At 48.8% G+C, this 16584-nt stretch overlaps 1 protein-coding gene across 4 annotated transcripts in view; it reads right to left on the bottom strand.

Moving 5' to 3' along the window:
* Nucleotides 1–16584, bottom strand: part of ARFGEF3 (ARFGEF family member 3) — a 98122-nt gene that overhangs the window by 44009 nt on the left and 37529 nt on the right. For all 4 annotated transcript variants that reach the window (XM_061566249.1, XM_061566268.1, XM_061566260.1 and 1 more), the window contains 9 exons: nt 14204–14389; nt 11642–12152; nt 10156–10322; nt 9139–9304; nt 7378–7494; nt 4707–4922; nt 3024–3134; nt 2147–2297; nt 1146–1362 (listed from right to left, as the gene is read on the bottom strand). In XM_061566249.1, the coding sequence (XP_061422233.1) occupies nt 1146–1362; nt 2147–2297; nt 3024–3134; nt 4707–4922; nt 7378–7494; nt 9139–9304; nt 10156–10322; nt 11642–12152; nt 14204–14389 (1842 nt within the window). The remainder of the gene's footprint in view (nt 1–1145; nt 1363–2146; nt 2298–3023; nt 3135–4706; nt 4923–7377; nt 7495–9138; nt 9305–10155; nt 10323–11641; nt 12153–14203; nt 14390–16584) is intronic.

The raw sequence follows: 16584 nt of genomic DNA, 5'->3' as shown, positions 1-16584 counted from the left end.
ACAGTAACAATCAATCTAGCGTTGGGACAGTCTAACATTCAGTCTAGCGTGGGGACATTCTAACATTCAGTCTAGCGTGGGGACAGTTTAACATTCAGTCTAGCGTGGGGACATTCTAACATTCAGTCTAGCGTAGGGACAGTCGAACATTCAGTCTAGCGTGGGGACAGTCTAACATTTAGTCTAGCGTGGGGACAGTAACAATTAATCTAGCGTGGGGACAGTCTAACATTCAGTCTAGCGTGGAGACAGTTTAACATTCAGTCTAGTGTAGGTACAGTCTAACATTCAGTCTAGTGTGGGTGCAGTTCATCAGTCTAGTATTCGGTCAAATTAACATGCATATGCCAGAATTCAGAGCAGCGCTCTACCCCATAGCATTGTGATTCAATTTAAGAATTCTCCTATGCCTTATTTTACTGTCTCATTTGTATTCACTCTATGGTAACACAGTTACACTGTATGAGGTCGAAACAGGAGGATTTCTTCACAACTCTGGCTGTCGCCACGGTACTCAATTGTAAATGTTGGAGTGGGTTTACTCTCCAACACACCGGTGTGCTGAACTAGTCACTAATTGGCACGTTTTGTATACTTGACAAACTTTACCAATTGGCTGTGTCCGGTGGTGGCAGGTTTAACGACACATTTATATTTACACGATCTAACCCAAGAAAAACCTCTATCATGGATAATATTGATCTTCTTGGTTCTTTCGGTAAAGTCACGTAGAAGGGAAGTAATAAAATAATTAAAATAAAACATAATAAAATAATTCTCATGACATTTCGGCCACAACGCAAGCAGCCGTCCTCAGGTGAAGAACATGTCTGTCGATAAGACAGAATCTAAATGACACGTCTTAGGCTTGGAGTGTCTATTTAAGCTGTGAGGGAGGAGGAAGAGAGCCTTGACAAAAGAATTTGCATTTGAAGAGGAATTTAGCATATTTATGGGAAATGCAGGAATGCGAATAGTGCTAATTGTGAAATGCGTGAGAGGTGGGCGGGATAATATTGGTCACGAAAGCCTACTACATGTTAAACAGGTAACACAGTCCCTTCCTATTTGGCGCATCCCACACCCCCCCCTCTCCTTCCACGGTTAAGCACCGTCGGCACGATCCCCATGTGGCAAGCGCTCACCTGCGGCCCGGGGAAGGGCCCGGGAAAGCCGGAGGATCCGAGGCCGGGCGCGGGGCCGGGCGTGTGGCCAGGGGAGCCCGGCTCGTCCAGGAGGCGGCCGGGACTCGTCGCCGCCAGTGGGTCAGCGTCGCGCGGCGGGCGCGTGAAACCGCGCGAGGTCGACGTGCCGCCCTCGCAGAAGTGACTGTGCTCCAGCGCGCTGATGTACTCGCACACACTGTGGCAGACGCGCGCGGGCACGGCGCGTTTATTAAACCACCATCACGTGAACTGCGGTCATCCTCACGGTGGCGGCGGCTTTCGGCTGGCCATCAAACAAAAACAGTCACTGCACCGCGTGCTTTCAGATGCGCTTCTGCGGTCATCTCGAATACCCTTATTTCCGATATAAGGAAGCCACTGGAGCTATGCACTTTCAAATCCAGATTGAAAACTCATTTCTTTAAAACTGCTTTTGTGTATAGTTTGTTGTCCTTCCCCCATACCTCCGATAAGTGCGGTTTGGCTATATATGGTGCAAAATAAGTTCAACATATGTATTTATGTATGTAGAAATTATTTCGTACCATATGTAGCCAACCGTACTTGAATTGTAAATGTTGTGGGTTCACTCTGCAACACATGGTTGTGCTGAACTAGTAATTAATTGGGCCATTCTTATTTACTTGACAAACATTACTAATTGGCTGTGTCTGGTGGTGGTGGGTTTAACGATACATGTGTAAGTATTTATGTATGTATGTTGAACTTCTTTTGCACAGCACGTAGCCAACTGCGCTAATTAGAGGTGCGGGGAAGGATAACGAGGGGCGGAACAAAATTGGTATCAGGCCGCGGCGCAGCTCAGGGTGAGCTCGCCTCTGCTCGCCTCGAGAGGGAGACACGGTGAGCTCGAGTCGAACACGGGTCCTCACGGTGCCGGGGTGCCGCAGGCGTGCGGGTTGGAAAGAGGAGGTTGTGCCGGGGGCTTGTAGCCAGGGAAAGTGGGCGCGGGCACTCACCGGAAGACGTGGTGCCAGCACTCGGACGCGTGGCTCCCCATCTCCAGCCCTACGTCCAGTATGGCCTCCATGCAGAGGGCGTGGGCCGCGTGAAGCCTCACGCCGGCGGGGCGGCCCATCTGCTCAAGTTTCTGCTCTACCTTCTGTCTCACTGCACACACAAATGCGCACAAAAGATCCCCCCGTGTAGCCTTCACGGACTGTCGGGGGCAAGTGATGATTTTTTTTCTAAATTGAAAACTCAATTTTTTTCCGAACTGCTTTTTGTATTTCGTCTGTTGTATTTTCACCCTCGCGCCTCTGAATAGCACCGTTGGCTACTTACGGTGCGCGTTAGAAGTTCAATATACATACGTACATAGCGAACACCTACGAAGGCCAACATGTCACAGGAGGGGGTTGGGTGGCCAGCACCATGCATGGCCACCTTTGTCTCCGTAGTGGCAATGTTTACACACAGCACCAGGAAGCCATTTAAGGCCAAGTCAACCTACGGCAGGCCCAGGTCCTGTTCCGATATTCATCACTGGATCTGGTCGTGAGTGGGAATCTACCTCGGACTGGTGGGTTTGTAACACAGCATGCTAATCGCCACACTAATGCTCACCACAAAAGAAGTTTAACACACATACATATTTATGTGCCCTCTGTCATGGGGGGGGGGGGGGGAGAGAAGGGGAGGGGGAGGGAGGGGAGTGAGGGAGGGAGGTGAGGGAGGGGAGTGAGGGAGGGGAGTGAGGGAAGGGAGGGAGGGAGAGGAGGGATAGGAGGGAGAGTAGGGAGGGGGGGGAGTGAGGGGAGGGAGGGAGTGAGGGGGAGGGAGTGAGGGGGAGGGAGGGAGTGAGGGGAGTGAGGGGAGTGAGGGAGGGAGCGTCACCGTGGGAGATGGAGTCGGATGGCTCCGTGATCTCGCGCTCGTCCCGGTCGCTGAGCACGCACGACGCGTCGGCCATCTGAGCCAGCGCCGAGGCGCAGTTCGCTGCCACTCCTATAAGAAACGAGACAAAGATTCCCCCCAATATTGCCTTCGCAGACTTTTAGGGCAAGGGCTGTTACCAAGTAGCACCTAAGAAGGCCATTGCCCCAGATACTCATTCGATGCCGAGATGACCTAGCGGAGGCTCCGGATTGGTTCAGATAATTGTCACCGGTGTTGGCAATGAGGGGGAATCAAAACTCAGGTTGTCGAGTTTACAGCGCCCTGCCATAACCGCTAAACTACATAATATAAATACACATACAGTTGATCATCGATTATCCGGCTGCTTCCAACATTGCCCGGCGGTCCAGGATGATCCGACGAAACCGGAAAAAACGTTCCAAAGACTGTACCAGTCTGGCGATCGGCACCATGTGCGTGACAAAAAAGCATCTATCTTTGATTTCAGTGTCAAATATTATATACAGTACATTTCACACTATATACAACAATTTAAACAATTAAAATACTGCACGCATATATACACATTTTTCATGACGAATAACTAAAGTACTAAAAACAGAAAAAGTACAGTGCGATCCGGCGTAAAGTGTGTGTAAAGGCTTCATTAGTCCGGCGATGGTCAAACACTTGCTGTTGATACAATTGCGTAGTAGTGTGTACATGACCCCATGCAATCTTTGATAGTACAGTGGTAAGTATGGTTCAGCAACTTTTGACAGTGGGATATTTCTTTTTGTCTATTTGTATGTTAAGTTGTTCCAATTTCATACAATAAACTAATTAAAAACACTAAAAAACATATACACACAACACCAAAAAACTTAACGTTATAGAAGAATGGGCAAAAATAAGCTATTTGAAATCATTATTATCTGGCGTTTTGAAAACCCGGCGCCTCCTTCCCTCCAAAGCCGCTGGATAATCGATGATCCACTGTACATACGTACACTTACAGATACATAAACAGAGGATAGATGCCTCCACTCAGTTTTTTCTAGTCGACGTGCATGTGCAATTCTCTGCCTGCATGTTTTATGAAAGGCAGAGAGAAAATGGAGTCCTTGAAAAAAAACGTCTGTTCACGAGTCAGTCTGCGTATCTCAGTCGGTGTTAGCCGCTGAGATCGTGATGGGTTTCTCCTCTCATTCCTGCTGCTCCGTGCCCCCTTGCGTCGTAATGTGCACCGACGCCTACTTTATCGAAGCCGATATTGGCCTTTTAAATCGAGATTTATTGATTTATTAATCTCATATGTATGAGCACGTCAGTATATCAGCCTGTCAGTCTGCCCGTGAGTGAGTTCATGTGCCATTTTATGAAAGGACTACTGCTGTGGTGTCATCTTGGTGTGGTCTGCGACTGTTGATGTTTTTTAGACATTGTCCAATCTTCATAAATCGGACTTACGTAACGAATTGATTCAAAACTTATTTATATTTCGTGTTTTGTTGTATTGTTTGCTGTTGTAAAACTTACTGACCCCGTGCCCCCTACTGGACATCTGTGAAAAAAGATCTTCATAAGCTTATCGGATTCCTCCTCCAGCCTAAAATAAACATTCTGATTTTGAGTGAGTGAGTGAGTTCGTCCACCGACACACGTGCGAAGCCCTCTCACCGAGCTGGCAGCTGAGCCGCGCGGCTTTGCGGAGTCCGTCCAGGCTCAGGCACACGGCCTCGCGCTCGCGCTGCCGCTGCTCGCGAGCGCCGTCGCCGCCCAGCAGGGCCGAGAGCCCCCGTGTGCCGCCCCTGCTCCAGCCGCCCAGCGGCGCCGACAGGATGTCGATCAGGTTCCGCCAGCAGCCCACCAGGATGGTGCGCGCAAAGCTGGCGCCTGCAGAGGGGGCGGGGAGACGAGAAGAGGGCAGGTGTGCGTGTGTGTACGTATGTTGAACTTCTTTCGCACCGTACGTAGCCAACTGTGCTGATCGAAGGTGTGATGTTTTGTGGAGTACGGTGCAAAAACAACCTCACACCTTCTCGGTGGTGCCGGATGGTAACGCTGTCGTGGCTGTGAGCAATCCCATTGGGGGGAGGCCGATTCTAATCGACTGTTCGCCTCATGGCGCTTTGAAGCCACCAAATTGGCAAATGGGGGCTCTGAATGGGTGCGAGGGGCTGGTGACCCCTCCACCTTCAATTAAATTACCACAAGACCACGATTAAAATATCAAATTAAGCTTCTGCCGGAGGCCCCAGGGGGATAGGCATCTATGACATCTTCTGGCCAAATCCCATTTGGCGGTGCTAGGAGACTAAACTGCACCCTCAGGGTTCCTCCAGAAATGGCAAAAAGCCACCGCGAGTGGCCACGTTGAATGTTCGGAGGAGAGGCTGCCACTCCTCTGCTGTGAGCTGGACCAGTACCGCCTGGATCTCTGTGGTATTCAAGAGGTCGGATGGACTGGTTCTGGCTCCAGTCACTATGAGGGGTGGACAGCCATCTACTTGGGGCAGGAAACTGCCAAACAACGTAGAGTGGTTCTTCTTCTGAACAAAAGAATGAAGGGGGTGTGGAAGCGGGGCGGTGAGGTGTGGGAAGTTGTTAGTTCGATGCTGTTGGCACGCCTCCCCATCAATGGGAGGTTGGGAGTGGTGGTGGCAGCTTACGCCCTACCAAAGATGACCTTCAGAGGAGAGATTCCTGCAAGGCCAAATGAATTAGATGCCTTATATGACCTGCTGTCACAGGTGCTAGCTGAAGTGGTCCCTCGGGATAGTCATCCTGTTGGGTGACTTGAAAGCCTGAGTTGGTCATGACGCAGGCGTCTGGGCTGAAGTGATTGGAAGGCATGGGCCAGATTAGCTCAATACCAATGGGAGGAGGCTGCTACACTTCTGTGGAGCCCATGGGCTTGTAATTACCAACACACATCGGCGCATCCCCACATCATGAATGCATGCCAGGTCCAAGCAAGAACATCTGAGTATATAGTGACAGAACAGCGGATACGGGCCCATGTCCTTGACACCAGCACCTACCGTGCAGCTGATCTGAACTGCTTTTGTGTTTAGTTTGTTTTCCTTTCCCCGCACCTCCTATTGCACGACTGGCTACGTACGTATTCTTGGGTTTTTCGGTAAAGTCATGTAGATAGGTTAAAATAAAATAACAAAAAATAACCAAAAACTACGCCGTTTCGATTGCAACACAAGCGGTCGTTTTTTATTTTCCTGAAGACGACCGCTTGTATTGCGATCGAAACGTCGTGGTTTTTATTATTATTTTTTGTTATTTTCTTTGAACCTATCTACGTGACTTTACCGAAAGACCTAAGAATATGAATTCCTGCAGTCACAAAAGCTTTAAGTCAAGATTTGGCTACGTACGGTGTGACAGAAGTTCAATATAAATACACACATCTTGGGTTTGCAGGCTGGATTGTGTGAACTCACAAATCCTTGAAAGATCTGGACACAGTCCCATCAGTGAGCTCCTCCGACACGCAAGGCTGTGTTTTCTGGGTCATGTAGCCTGCATGCCCAGCCACCGCATTCCCAAACAGCTTTTTCTTGGCCGCATAGAAGGGGCTTAATGGACGCGTCATGCGCTAGAGAAGAGATGGACTGATATGGTACAGGAGGATATGGAACTGAGTGGACTTGCCGATGACTGGTACCAGCAGTGTCAAGATCAGCGTCTGTGGAGGAAGCTCGTGAAGGACGCTACTGGGCAGTTGGAGGCAGGTGCCCTCCAACAATAGCGGAGGGCAGAGGAGCGACGCTCACAACAACGAACGGAGCTCCAGGCAGCTAAAACACAGCAAGTTGGCACAGTAGGGGGCACAGGTGGTGCATCTGCCAATCATCTCAGCATCCAACCCATGGCACCTGGATCTGTCCCGTGGCGTGCACATAAAGTGCACATAGCCTGGCACAAGCGCCGTGATGACGTCACCACCACTTCGTGGTGAATGGCAGTTTTTGTTGTTGTTGGTGTATATAACACATTGGTTTTCTAAATGCATTTTCGATGCAAGAAAATGAATATGAACATATAGAACAGGGAACATACGCAGATAGACTGTCAAAAATACTAAGTGTGTTTTGACAGGACATGTTGCTAGAAACGATCATGGGCAGAGACTGAAACTAATGATACGAGTGGAAACCAAAGGAGGAAACATTGCCCGAATGGACATCCACCACAGAAATGGAGTAATAAAATCAGCTTATACGCAGGTGCTCGATGAACTGTTACATCACTAGACTGTGTGTGTGGCTTACGCAAGTGTTTATCGAGGTTTGTACATGTCAGTGTGCTGCGTCCAATGCTATGAAATCGTTACCAGCTGAGACGGAGTCACACTGAGCCTCGGCGTAGCGGTTGCAGGCCAGGGGAGAGTGACCCGACACCTCGAACACCATTTGTCCTCCGATCAAGTTGCTCCCAAGTCCGTCCAGATCTGCAATGAACAGCAACAAACACTCTTCGAGGCAATGCCAGCCGGTCACTGTTCATATGTGGCGGTTCGAGTGGGTGATGGGAAATCGAAAAAGTTCAAGCTTGAAACTCATTTAAGTCTCGGTGCGTAGCTGCAAGGTGAGAGCCATTTGTTTTGACTGCATATTCGTTTTTTGATGTTTGTGCTGTAATGCTGCCCAATGTTATTTTTGGTTGTACTGCGCAGCATCCGGCACGATTTCACTCCACATGCTGGGAACTGAAGCTCCCAGGATGTAGAGAAATTGGATTATTCTGAATATATTTTGCGTGGAAAATCCCTCGAGATGGAGCATCTCGTTTGCAGGAGTGGTCCAGGGTATCATGTCGGAAATGATACCCTGAGACACAGCAAGAATCATGTCAAACAACAGGTGGGAACCACACCAACATCACATCGGATTCCTTTATGGGTTTTATTGTTTTGGTTTAATTGTGTCTGAATCGAGGGAGCTCTACTCAACCAGCCACTGCCCCCCCCCTTCTTCCACCTGTCCCTAAACCCCCCTGCTTTGGCTAGAAAAGGAACCCGGTACACCTTAACTAGTCCCTGTTTGGGGAGATAGGGCTACCCAGAGAGCATAATCCCTGAACTGATTTTTGTGTGTCGAGATTGTTGTCCTTCCTCCGCACCTCTGATTAGAACAGTTGGCTATGTACGGTGCGAAAGAAGTTCAAAAAGACAAAGATGCCCCCAGTATAGCCTTAACAGATTGTTTGGCGAAGTGCTGTTAGCGAGCAGCACCTATTAAGTCCAGCACGGCAATCGAGGGGGTGGGTGGCCAACACCATGCCCGGCCGCCTTTGTCTCCCCATTGGCGATGTTTAAACATTGTACCAGGTACTCATTTGAGGTCGAGTCGACAAAGAGGAGGCTCAGAACCGGTTCAGATAATTGTTACTGGCGTTGGCCGTGAGCGGGAATTGAACTCTGGTCGCTGGTTTCGTAGAGCAGCGTGCTAACTGCTGTAATAACAGCCATAGAGGGTTCACGTGGGGATTGGCTTGCCGGTCCTGCTTTGTAGCCAATAAGGGTTGAGATAGGGAGCGTGGGCCCGGCGTGATCACGGCATGTCATCAGGAGTGATTGGCCCAGCCATTCGGGGCCCCAGCTAATGGGGATCCGGATGAGAGGCGTGGTCCCAGGAGTGACAGGGAACCATCGAGAACGGTCGAGGCTGTCCATGGAGGATTGGCTGGGGGGACCACGTAACGAAGGGATTAAAAGAGAGTGAGAGAGAATGATCGAGAGCAGACTGGGAAACGAACAGGGCGAGAGCCACACGCGTACGGGGGCTCCGGGTGCCACGTGCGCGGTGGGAGCTGGTGTGAAGTCTGCCCGCTCTCTGTTGTCTGCCAACAACGGAGCTGAGTGAAATAAGTGTATCGTGGAGGTAAAAATAAAGAGGACCGATTCCGAAGCCGTCTCCGAAGGATTATTACACTGCTACACTATCGCTCCCCACAAAAGAAGTTCAACGCACACACACATGCATATGCATGTTTACGTGCCCTGTCATAACTGTTGATCCGGTTTCAATTAAAATAAGAAAAATCTACTAGGACTGCAATGGTGCAGGCTTTCTGTCCGCGCCGGCGCCCGCACCGGTGAGCATGGTGACGAGGGCGGACGCGTTCTCCTGCGTGCTGCTCCGGTAGCCCGCCTCGCCCAGCAGGTTCCTCTGCCGCACCTGGTTGTAAACTTCCTCCAGCCACGTGTTGGACAGCACCAGCATGATTCCGCTGCACTGCAGCTGCTGGGCAAACTCCCTCTGCCGCGGGAAAACATTCGGAAATGCATAGTCAGAGGGCAATTGGGTAAGCGGGCATGCATACTGAAGGGTGGGTGAGGTGATAGGTAGGTGACTGGGTAAGTAGGTAGGTATATAGATGGGGAAGGCAGGTAGGTTGCTAGGTGGGTAGATGGGTAAGTAGATGAGTATGTGGGCAGGTAGGTATATAACTGAGAAGTTAGTTTGGATATTTATCCAGGTGACCTACAGGGCTAGTGAATAGGTAATCAGTTAAGTTTGGGCAATGTAAATAAAAATGGACAAGATGAGTAGATCGATAACATTGCAAATGGTGTAGGATACGTTGGAAGGCGGATGTGTACGTACATCTGCACAGAAATATTTATCATACCTGTAAACCCATACGGTTTACTCATATTCTTGTAAAGGGGAATTGAGTAAAAAAATGTTTGTCTATTTGTGTTGTGTTTCTCCTTTGTGATGGGACTTTGTAGGATGAACGTTGAGATTTATCAGGGCACGGGGTGACCAATAACGTCTGAATTGGTCTGATAAGGTAGGGCACTGATAAGGGATGGACATGTATGATGTATAATTAACCAAAGCACTTGTCTCATGGACAAATGCAATCGTTCAACTTTGATATCGTGGTCATCGTGCCCAACTCGTGAGATCGATCCCGAGTTCGGGGACCAACCCAAGCTCATCATCGTTCCTCTGAGCCCGACCAAAACGAGTCCCACGAGCTCCCGTTGAAACATCTCTGCCGCGTTCGACGGCAGAATTCCCTGCAGCATTCCCTGCAGCGTAGGGTGGAGGCAGGTGACGATGGGGGGGGGGGGGGGTGCGAGGGGGGGATGGTGGCCCACCTGAGAGACGGGTGCACGTGCGCACCGTCCGCGGTAATACTCGGCGTGGACGAGCTTGAGGTTGAGCAGCAGGGTGAGCAGAGACAGCGCGTAGAGGCTGTCCCCGTTCAGGAGCAGGTGGTTGGGCGCGGAGCGGCCCGCTCGGCTCCTCGACGATGCCAGCATCCCTGAGCCATGGGACACCACGGTGGGGTGGGGGGGTCGACACAAGGCGACGGCGGTCACAAAGCTGCGAGTTGCGATGACGACGCAGTGCAATTTTCACGTCGTTTTCTCAGCGGCTTCCTCACTACCAGCGGTCGGCAATCTGTGACTCCGGAGCCAAGCGCGGCTCTTTAAGGACTGCTTCCTGATGCTATTCGCGTGCATTGCGGCACTTGAAATCGTTTTTACCGAATTCGAAAAAAATGGCAAGTTTGGTTGCTGACGCCTTCCCATTACAGACAATTATAAGTTAAATAATTTATATGTCCAAATAACCCAGAATGTACCCGATCCCCTCAGGCCTAGCAAGCTGAGCACAATTGGGTCTGGATCATACTTGGAGAGGTGAACAAGCAAAACAAACGTGCAGCAGCCGTTGTGAACAGTAGAGGGCAGCACAATACTGTACATCGTTTATTTGCTCCAACTTCATCAACCCGCGCTGACCATTGTGGTGAAGTATGGCCAAATAATCCTCAGTCCCAAAACATTTGACAGAGACTTAGAGGGCCAGATTGTCATCCTGACAATAGGTAACTTGTGCCAAGATCACCCATAATCAGGGGCCTGGTTTGCCCAGGTGTTGTGTTGACGCACCTGTCCTGGGAAACTCTGTAGTCTTCTCAAAACATTGAAAGTCCTAGTTTTTGTCAGCTGCATAATCACGAATCACTCAAAAGAATGCATTTATATGCAATTTGTTGTCCTTCCCCCACACCTCCGATTAGCACAGTTGGCTACGTATGGTGCGAAAGAAGTTCAACATACATTGTAATTGTGAGATATTCTTCCCATGTCGGGTGTTTTTTTGTACCTCTAAGGCGGAAACTCTAAACCCTATCCACAACGGGGCAAACCTCCAAAACTGTGCACAGCAAACGAACGTGGGCCCTTAGAATTAAATTCCAAACTTGATCGTTCACACAATTAAGTTCATGGGACTTCCCGAGCTCTCAATGTCCTGACAGTGGTGTTGTCTTTGTGCTGTTCGCCTTTTGGCGTCTTCTCGTCTAACGCTGTTTGCGACTAGGCTCTAAAGAAAGCTGTCTCTGGTGTGGACCAATCAGTTTCAAAGACAATGCATATACTACCAGAGCATGTTTTTGTTTGCATGTTCACAACAATTATAAGGGGTTAATACAGACATGATTTCTTGCAAAAGGTTTTAACATCTTAACACCTGTTTTATTGCCAGAAAGGGTAAAACCTATTCTTACAATTAAGTTCGTCATTTTCCCCATCCCCAACCTCGCCCCGTGCCTACGGAGTCCACAGCGCCCACCGGTGGTGAAGTTCGACGCCAGCGTCTGCAGCTGCTGGTCGATGTCCTCTGCGCTGGCGGCCTGCAGCATGCGGGGCAGCACCGAGGCGAGCGCGTGCACGAAGAGACGCGCGTTCTCGCACTCCGCCTCCATGTCGCGCAGCAGCTTCTGCGACAGCCGCCCGTGGTGCGTGTGGTGAGAGCCGCCACCGCCGCCGCCGCCGGCTCCTCCTAACCCTCCTGCGCTGCCGATGCCGCCCCCGCCGCAGCCGCCGCCGGCCACCGCGCAAGAGCCGGCGGATCCGGCCGTGCCGTCGTCGTCGGCGAGGGAAATGTTCTCGGACGAGCCGAGCTCGGAGAGGTCGGAGCGAGCCGAGTCGCGCTCCACCAGCATGGAGTAGCGGTCGCACGAGTCCAGCTCGGCGCGGCACAGGTCGTGGTCGTCGTGGCCGCACGCCACGCCGCCCATGCCCGAGACGGAGGCCGGCACGCAGCGCAGGCGCGAGCTCACCGACAGTAGGTTGCTGATCACCTGCAAGGTCAGGGAGGGCGAGGTAGACGCTGGTTTGCACCGTGGTTTTTGTGTTTGTATTCGGGCTGTCGGAGCGGCATTGCGGTTACACACTGCGCGGGCTGCGCATTTTCGGCCTCCGTGTCTATGCTCAGCAACCGTAATTCATAAAAAATTATAATAATTAAGTCACGAGCGCTCTGGGGTCTTGATCCTGAAAGGTACCAAATGTGATTTTGCTGCTAGTGTTGCTGATGAGTTAAAATTTCGAATTGGCAGTGACTGTCACAAATTGGAAGAAATATTATCGACGCTCCTGAGTCAGTAATAAACGAGGCTATCCATAGCATCAATGCTGTTGAGCAGCTTGGGCTGTGTGGTCAGGGAGATAAATCTGTCGGAAGACAATTGATCCAAAGCAAGAGTTTCAGCTGTCTGTGAATTAGCCAGCTTCTCAAGTACAGTAAAACCTCGTTATTTCAGTATTTGATCAGTCGTAATTGGGGAGAATTCGGCACAGCTGCACTTTCGGCATATGCTGTATATTAGTAATTGTCCATGAGTCGAATTACCGCACCAAATAGCCCAATCTCGGCATAGCACATGGAGCAACACCGTGCGCCACGACCAAAACAATGACTCCGTCTAGTGGCGGCGTGCATGGTGAGCGTTAGTGCAGACCTGTCGCGTCTGTGCAAGCCAACCCTCTCATAAATGTCGTCATCACCTACATCAAGTCGTAATAGAAAGGGACCGAAGTATAAATCCCTTAGTCTGTGAGACAAATCAACATTTTTTTTTATTGAATTGATGCAGGTGTGTCAATGCGTATGGTGTGTGAAGAATTTGGCAAACTAATTTTGATTTTTTTGGCGGGAAGGCAGAAGTCACTGGGGAGTACCATTGTACATAATTCGGAATATTGGATAATTCGGCAAGTCCAGAGCTCCATAACGTGTCAAATTAACAAGGGTTTATTGGAAAGCAAGTTGATGGTCTCAGCTCGGTCACAGATGACCGCAGAAAAAAAACTGTCACGTTAAATTTTCCTTTTCACTTCGGCATTTTCTATCTATGAGAATGAAAACGTGTGGTTTGATTGAGATGTGACAAACACCATGTGTGGGTGTGCCCCATGTGTTCATGACGAGGCTGCCCGAGGTGACGTCAGAAGTAGTTCTTTGATTCAATCTTCCTAGGGTCATTCCTCGATACAAGTTAGTGCACCGCTCACTGCATGAGTTTTTCATGGAAATATCTTCATTTCATGCGAGCACAATGTGGATATAATTATAATTGGACAAAAAAAAGTTCATGAATGTGTACTATTATGTGCCATTACCATCTTGTCAAAAGACAAGAACATGTCTGTTATTAACTCGTACAGAGAGCACTGATGTCGTATCACGTCGGAGAATGGCCCCAAAAGACGAGACATTAGATGCCAAGGAATCGTCCAATGGTGATTCCTGTAAGCACATTCAAGCTAACCCTGTAAGAATGAAATTGAATGTAATGGGTTTTTTTTATACATGGGAATCTTCCATGGAAAAATGCGATTCCTGCGAGGTCTGCCCAAGGTGCAACTGTGAGATTTGAATCTGAATTCCTGCATTAATCACCACCACCACCACTCATGCCAATGCCACCATCACTGTCACCAACACCACCACAGTCACCATTGCCACAACCACACCATCAATGCCATCACCACCACCAACATCACGACCATCCTTAATAACAATAAAAAGGATTGCCCGTGTAGCCTTGACAGACTAAAGGAGCAGGTGCTGTTAATGAGCACCTATGAAGGCCGGCACGGCACATGAGCGAATGGGTGGCCAGCACCACTCCCAGCTGCCTTGGTCTCCCTCCCCAGCGGCGATGTTTACACACAGCACCAAGAACTTACTCATTTGAGGATGAGTCGACCTTGGGGAGGTCCAGGACGAGCCAATAACACCATCATCACCAACAGCACCACAACCAACAGCACTGCAATAACCACCACCATCACAAAATCACTATCACTACCACCACAGGCATCAACGTGTCAGACAGTAGTCTGTCACCTCAGTGGGCAGGTGGATGCTGTGTCCGCGCTCCTCCAGCCTCGACTCGGCCCCACAGCTCCCACTGATAATGCTGCCCCCACCCCCTCCTCCTGCTCCCCCTCCCCCGCCACCACCGCCACCGCCGCCCCCTGTGTGTCCTTCTCTGTCGAGGCTGGCGGCATCCTCGCTCGGGGTCTCACGCTCCTGTGGCACAAGGGCAAAGGAAGAGTCGAGTGTCATCCCCTCGTGTGTGTGCGTGTGTGGGTTTCTCCAGGCCCGGTGGGTTTTCTCTGACATGCATTACGTAAATACTAAACCATTTTTTATTTCACCAGGTAAGGCCCACTGAGCTGTGTCACTCTTTTTCAGAAGCGACCTGGCCACAAATGATAGCCCAATGGAGTGGCTTACCTTGTGAAAATTTATAACAGCCAAATACTCTAAACGCACGTTTCTAAATAACCAAATGTCCAAAATCATGAACCTCTTGAAAATGTATTGAGGCAGCAGCGAGGCTTCCCTGGATGGAGATTATCATTATAACTACATCAATCGAGTGAAAGTGTTGCACTACTTAAATGAGCAGTGTTAATAAATCCACTGTCGGCTTCCAACAACGTGGTACTCATTTATCGACCTTAAATGGATAATTACGATGGGCTTAGAGAAGCATTAGTAACTTGGCAAAAGCAATTACACAATAAATAAATAAATGCTTGCGTATGGCAGTATGCCCTTGGGCTAAATGCCAATGTTGAGATATCCAAGCCACGAGAGAGGAAAGGGCTTCAGCAAAGAGTTTGTGTCATTTTGCTGTTCCTAAATTGAAGGAGCAACCTCGTGCCAAAATCATTGAGAACAGCAAAGTGGAAAAAACAAAAATTAACTTCAGTGAAGCAAACGCCTTAAGAGAATTGAGAGCAAATAAAGATATCCAAATTCTTGCTGCTGATAAGGGCCGATCGATTGTTGTGATGCCCCATGAGGACTATGGTAATAAAATCAAGGATTTACTTGATGAAGGTACCTACCTTAAAATTAAACGAGACCCAACCAGTACCTTGGAAAGTAAAACAACGGAAATAATTGCCAAGTCATCAATTCCAAAGGAAGAGCAATACCTGATCAAACCAAGGGCATCAAAACCAACTAGACTTTATGGGCTACCAAAAATTCACAAACCTGATGTCCCATTAAGACCCATGGTTAATACAATAGGCTCTGCCACGTACAAATTGGCACAATACGTAATGAAACAAATACAGCCCTACATCGGTAGGACCTCTTCGTTCAACAAAAACTCTGAACATCTCGTAAATATAATTAAATATATTAAGCTTAATCCTAATGATATTCTCGTAAGTTTTGATGTGACCTCTCTGTTCACGAGGGTTCCGGTCAACGAGTCAATTAAATTACTTGGCACTCTGGTAATGAACAACGGTTTAGCCAAATATATCCCAAGACTAGCTGAACTTCTTGTGGCAAGGTGACTTCTTGTGGCAAGGTGACTTCTATAAACAAAAGGAAGTGGCAGCAATGGGCTCTCCTTTGTCTCCTGTGATAGCGAATTTGTACATGGAAGATTGTGAAACAAAAGCAATAGCTTCAAGCACACTAAAACCATTTGCTTGGTTTAGATAAGTGGATGACACATTGGTGGTCTGGCCACATGGCAAAGATACACTGAACGCATTTCTAAATCATCTCAACTCGCAAAACCATTCCACCCAGTTGACTATTGGAAGTGGAAGCTGACAGAACTCTACCATTTCTGGATATTCTGCTCGGACGGGGTAGAAATGGTAAAATAACAGACAGTGTTTACCGAAAGAAAACGCATACTGACGCCTATATGAATACAGAGTCACACAATCACCCCGCACAAAAATCTGCTCTAATCAAGACGCTCATTCATCGAGCAAAGAAAGTGTTAGATGGTGACAGTCTGAGAAGTGAAATTCAACATGTTAAAGAAGCGCTGCAAATGAACGGCTACAATGATGCATAAATCAAGAGTGCATTGAATACCAAAACCAAATCAAATAACAAGAGCATTGAAACTTCATCATGAGGCCTCCTTTGCCAGTAGTACAAGGAATCATGTTTGCATTAACCACAATACCTGCAGTCAGAATGTAAAAAAATCACACTGATAATGTATGCATTAAAAAAGGTTTCAGTTTTGTTGCCAGAAAAAAGGGAAAAAAACCTATTATTATATTTTGCTACTGGCAAAGGATGTAAATACTTACCTTGAGCCCTCATTACTCTGATAGTGCGTTGTCTTTGAGTTGTGCGCCTTTTGGCGTCTTCTGTTCGAACACCATATGAGACTAGGCTCTAAGGAAAGCTGTCTCTGGTGTGGACCAATCGATTTCAAGGACAATGTATACATT

This window comes from Lethenteron reissneri, chromosome 5, assembly GCF_015708825.2.
Source record: "Lethenteron reissneri isolate LAM-NWPU_2019-01 chromosome 5, ASM1570882v1, whole genome shotgun sequence".
Taxonomy (NCBI): Eukaryota; Metazoa; Chordata; class Hyperoartia; order Petromyzontiformes; family Petromyzontidae; genus Lethenteron; species Lethenteron reissneri.
The sequence above is the reverse complement of the archived record's forward strand: the minus strand, read 5'-3'. Positions and strand labels throughout refer to the sequence as shown.